The sequence below is a fragment of the Equus przewalskii genome, chromosome 11 (assembly GCF_037783145.1).
Source record: "Equus przewalskii isolate Varuska chromosome 11, EquPr2, whole genome shotgun sequence".
NCBI classification, from domain to species: Eukaryota; Metazoa; Chordata; class Mammalia; order Perissodactyla; family Equidae; genus Equus; species Equus przewalskii.
Window position 1 is genome coordinate 13,391,826 of NC_091841.1, and position 5,942 is coordinate 13,397,767.

Below are 5,942 nucleotides of genomic sequence, written 5' to 3' on the forward strand. Positions count from 1 at the left end.
ACCTAAGTTTTACTTTCTCAGGAGGAAATGAATCTTTGTAATTATGTATTTTGACTCAATTATACATAAAAACACACAAATTATATTTTTCTCTGATTTAGGCATTTATTCCTTTGGCTCAGTAGACTTCCATAACATATTTTGCTTTACGAAAATCTTGATAATTCCTTGTTAGGCTTATTTATGGTTATTTTATCAATTTTTGCTAATGAATATGAGTTTTTTCATTATAATTTGTGATTGTTATTGATTTTTTTACATTGATCTTTTATTCTATAACTTTGTTGAACACTTTCATTTTTTCTAAAAAATTATCTTAATTGACTCTTGTCCATTTTGTTTGTCTGTTTCAATGTATGTATGTTTGCCTACAATGAGAGTATTTTCTTCCCTCTTTTTTCTATAATTCTTATATCTTTTTTTTCATGTTCTAGTTCTTTGGCTGTGCTCTCCAGTATAATGTTAACCAGTATAAATTATAAGCATCTCAATATAGTTTCTGCTTACAGTGTGAATGCGTCTAGTGATTTGCACTGCACACATATATTCTTTGGAAAGGTCAGGAAGGTGTTTTGTTTGTTTCTTTGTTTTTGATTTTTTTTTTTTTTTTTTTACCAAGTTAAATAGCTCCTTTATATCTTCAGTTTGGAAAGTTTTTTCTTTTGTTTTTGAAAGCAGCATTTTATTAAATTCTTTTAAAAATTCTCTTGAAATAATAATAATGTTTTGAATTTTAATCTGTAAATGTGGTAGATAATTTTATAGGTTTTCTAATGTTCATCAATTTGTCAGTAAATCCTAATTTTCTCTTTAAAACATTTAAGCCATATTGCTGTTTAGAATTGTATTATATTTTATTAGCATTTTATTTAGGCTTTCTTTTTACACCAATGTTCCTAAATTGAACCTGTAGTTTCATCGTTTGTGTACTATGCTTTCCTTTTAAGAAATGTAAAGTTGTATGCACTACCAATTTTCAGGTTTTCTCACTATCGAGACCCAAACCAACCAATGGCTGATGAAAACTATACAAGGATCACAGAGTTTATTTTCAAAGGCTTAAAGTACCATCCTCAGATGCAAGTCTTTCTTTTGTTGCTCTTTCTGCTTTTTCACCTTGTTACCATGACAGGAAACTTGGGCATGATTATTCTCATCTGGATCGATTCCCGCCTTCACACCCCTATGTACTTTTTCCTCAGTCACCTTTGTGGACATCTGCTTTTCATCACTTGTGAGCCCCAAGATGCTCACTGACTTCTTTGCTGAAAGGAAAGCCATCTCTTTCCTGGGATGTGCCTTGCAGCAGTGGTTCTTCAGGTTCTTTGAGGCTATTGAGTGCCTCCTCCTGGCATTCATGGTCTATGACTGCTACATGGCCATCTGTAAACCATTATTGTATTCAATTGCCATGTCCCAGAGACTCTGCATAGAGCTGGTGGCTGGACCCTATACCTTTGGGTTCCTAAACACCATGACTCACACAATGGTTGCTTTTCAACTTCCCTTTTGTCACTCCAACATTATCAATCATTTCTTCTGTGACATTATCTCTCTTCTTTCTCTAGTATGTGCTGACATCTGGATCAATAAAATGTTAGTTTTCACTGTGGCTGGAGCTGGACTAATCATTAGTAGCCTGACCATTATTATCTCCTATTTTTACATCCTTACTGCCATCCTGAGGATCCGCTCTACTGATGGGAGGCACAAAGCCGTTTCCACCTGCTCTTCTGATCTCACAGTTGTTTCTATCTCATACGGGACTCTCTCCTTTATCTATGTGAGGCCAGGTACAATTTTTTCTCCGGACATCAATAAAATTGTGTTAGTGTTCTACACAGCTGTAATCCCCATGTTGAATCCTCTCATCTATAGTTTGAGAAATAAAGAAGTAAAAGCTGCCATACACAGGGCAGTCACCGAGAGGCAGTTTTGCATCAGAAGTTAAATTCCCATCTAAAGTAAATAGATAAAAAGAAAAGCTTCCAGACATGGTTGGACTACCTGGTCATCATCCAAAGAGGCTAAATAATTGGCAGAATTTGGGGAATGGCATATATCCATACTTCTATAAGATTTTTACTTTAGTACATACTTTTTTTTAAAAAGCTGCATTTCATCATGTCCCTATAGAGGATAAAAATTCCCAGTCACCCACAGAGTCAGAGAAATTATGCTTCCTCATACACCTTCATTACTGGAAATATGATACAATCCAATAAATGTTTGAACTACCTAGCGACTATCACCCAGTTGTACCACAGTAAATGTCCAGACAACGTGAGGTACATTGGAACAAGATAAATGTTCCCTGAACTACTAAATACAGAATTAAAAATACCAAACAGGCCAATTACTTGGCTTAGAAATGACTTTTTGTGTGACCATGTGAGGAAGATTGGCTCTGAGCTATCTATGACAATCTTCCTCTATTTTATGTGGGATACCATCACAGTACGGCTTGCTGAGTAGTGCTAGGTCCACATCAGAGATCCGAACCATGAATCCTGGGCCACTGAAGTGGAGCACGTGAACTTAATCACTATGCCACTGTGATGGCCCCAGAAATGATTTTTTTCTAACTAAAGGAATCTCCCATATCATGTTTCTTTTAATATTGTTTATACCTATTTTCCTTATTCTTGTCTTCTAAAAATATGATGTCATGATCGTCACAGAAAAGAAGAATATGGACAAGCAAATGAAGAACATTAACAAAAGAATGCCATATTTTTGTTTTTCCACTAAATGACAAGCCCTGCTAATAATTTCCAGATGCCTTTCAACATGTTTGACTCTTAAGTTGTTCCAACTATTACATGATTAATTGATATTCAATTTTTCCCAATTTTTTCAGATAAAAATATATAGGGATAGGTTAACACAGAAATTAGAAATGAAATGCAAATCTGAATTAGGAATGACAAAACTTCTAAAATGTTAGACAACAGGCCATGCCTATAAACTAAAATGGAGAAAATTTATATCATATTTTCATTAGTCTTTTTTTTTTATTTTTCCAAATTAAAAAAGTAATAAAACAGAGTAATGTTAAAAAAATATTTCAACACCTTTTTGCCCCTCAGAAAACATTTTGAAGAATTCAACCAGAATTATAATTATCTTCAGAGAAGATAAAATGATTTTTGAAAAGCATTTATTTGCTACAAAATAGAGTCTGTAGGCATTTTAGTTCTGATAGCTGGTCATGACCTAAAAATGTAGAATTTCTCTCTATTTTGTAGAAACATCTACACCTGAGTAGAAAAAGGACAGTGGGACATGCTTGAGGAGTGACACAGGGAGATACTAGGGTGTATACCTAGAGGCTCAAGCTTCTGCACAAATAAATTTCACCATGGGGTTACTGGATGAGGAAATGCTTTCTTGGTCAATATTGATGGAATGACATTGTCACAATCATGCCTCCTTACTCCAGGGATAGTTGAACCTGCTTTGAATAGTGCAATTATTCTAAGTCTAGTACATTACAGGGACTGATCATCGAGTGGTTTGAGTTCAGATGAAGCTAGCAGGCTGTGAAGGGAAGTGGATACCACAACATGGAGATGGCATATAGGCTGGGGATAGTCATGGTTTCAATGATGAAATTATCTCAAACAGAAAGAGTCATGGTCTAGAAAGCCAGAGAGATAGAAATAGTGCCAATAGGATGTTATTAAGAGGATTCAGATGTTAGTTCAGAATTTCTTTCCATTTAATTATTATCAATTATTTATTGTGGAAACAATTAATTAGATGGAGGATGGGATGAACAATTTCAGATGTGTGTGTATTTGCAGCTAATAGTAAAATAAGATGACTTCTCTTTCTCTTCCTGAAAGGAAAACTGTCAAAGTTTTGGGATCAGCTTTACAGCAGAGGTTCTTTGGATTTTAGTGGCTGATAAGTGGTTCTCTTGTCATCCGTGATAGATACATGTCTTTTGGAATCCAGAACTCTATTTAGTTGCCATGTTACACAGACTCTGCACAGGATAGTGGCTAGGCTTTATATTGTTGCATTCACGAACACCATTAGTATATGTCATGACAATTGTTGATTTCCAATTCTTCTTCAGTATCATTAAGAGATACCTCCTTACTATTTGCTATCAAATATTCTGACCGCTCATCCAAAACATTTTTACTTTAAAATAGTTTTATTATGGAATTTTTAAATGCATTGAATAGTAGGCTAGTATAATGCACCCTCACATTCCCAACATTCAGATTGTTACTCTTTAATTGTGTCTAGAGTTATAGCACACTTTGTGGCCTAACCATCTGGATATTCTCTATTTACTTCTTGCTTGCTCTCTGAGAATCCATTCCACTGTTGGAGGGCATATAATTCTCCTCTTGCTTCTATCATAAATGACCTCTAGGCTGGATGGGAATAGCTTCTATATCTGTTTCTTAGTCCTGAAAGTTTTCCTGGATTTACCTAAAGGAATGAAGCCTCTGATACTAAGTCTCATCAAGTCTAAGAGAATGCTAGAAAGGGATTTTTTGTCAAGGCTTAAATTCATACTCAGTCTAGGCAATGGAAAAATGAAAGAACTTCCACGCAAAGCAAACACACTGGTAATGTTCCTATGATTCTAGGCCACTTTGTAATGTTTCTGAATGAACGGGCAAACAAATGGCCTCCTGATCAGGATTTACGTTTCTACCATTTTGGATACCACTTTTGTTCCCTCCTTTGCCTGGAGAAGAGAAATAAAAGTTCAAACCTCATGCTCAGCAAGTCAAATTCTGCTTCCAGGAGATGGTCTTTGTCTTGACTTTGACCCACATACATCCCCTCGAGGTCCCATTATTGGATCTCCTCACCCAAAGAAGGCTCTTGAACAATCCCCTTGTTTTTTCTTCCCTCTCGTTGAGTTTTTTGGAAGTGAAGGTTCTAATTTCTAACTTTAATGCTATAAGGTACAATCATGAATCTGATCTCTTTATCTATGATTTTTGACTAGGAAAAATATGTAACATTAAAAACAAAGCCCCAAACCAAAAAACCTTTTTCACTCAAGTTATTGCGATCCAGATAGCTTGGGTTCAGCCTGGGTCCCAGAGGGAGCTTTGTGAGCCCATGTTCTCTCTGGGATGAGTCAGTGACACTAGACACATCAGACAAAATCTGGCAGAAGAAAAGTTATGCAGGGGTGTGGCCAGGGAATTCATTCACAGTCATCCAGTGGCCACTCTGAGTCTCAACAATAATTGATTCAAATCACAGTCCAGCATCTCCCTTCTATGCTCCATTCGATCAAATTGACCCTTGAAGCCCTTGGGAGCTGTTACTAATGAGAGAAATAATGTTGGTCACACAGTCTTACATTTTGCTCATCTTGAAATATTGGGAAATACCATCAGGATAAGGTATACATTATTTTAAGTCTCACTCTAAGAAGGAAAGATTTATACACAACTTAAGAAAGAGTTACTGGTCAAGAAAGGGAATTGAGGAGGCTGGATCCAAGATGGCGCCGTGAGTAGTCCCCTTTGTCTCTCCCCCTTCGAGTCTACAATTATTTGGACACATCGCTTAACAAAGGATAGCCAGACAGCATCTCAGGACGTCTGAGAGACCCACACGACTATACATCGGAAGGTGGACAGACTTTCCTCCGGGAGGATGTGGAAATAGGTGAAAACTCTCCGACCCCGACCGAACAGCCTAGTACCCGCAAGTGGCTTTCTTCCAACCGACGCCCCCAGAAGATCAACACACATCTAGGGCAGGAGCAAGCACACAACAGAGGAGCGACGGTGGAAACAGGTGACCAGAACCCTACCTAAATCCCCCGCAATTACTCCTAAACGCAGAGGGAAACTTTGGAGTTGCACACCTGGGCCCGCGTGGAGAGTCTCTCCCCGCCATTGGTGGGGAGATCCCGCCTGGTGTTTGCGGCGCCCGGAGGGTCCCAGAGAGAGTCG

The 5,942-nt window shown here is 37.4% G+C and overlaps 1 protein-coding gene across 1 annotated transcript; it reads left to right on the forward strand.

Annotated features, from left to right (window-relative positions):
- The first annotated feature begins 1,011 nt into the window (after positions 1-1,011).
- LOC139074561 (olfactory receptor 5G9-like) lies at positions 1,012-1,951 on the forward strand. Its single transcript, XM_070565999.1, is given in 2 exon segments — positions 1,012-1,205; positions 1,207-1,951. Coding segments are annotated over 2 exon segments (939 nt in total).
- The last annotated feature ends 3,991 nt before the right edge of the window (positions 1,952-5,942 follow it).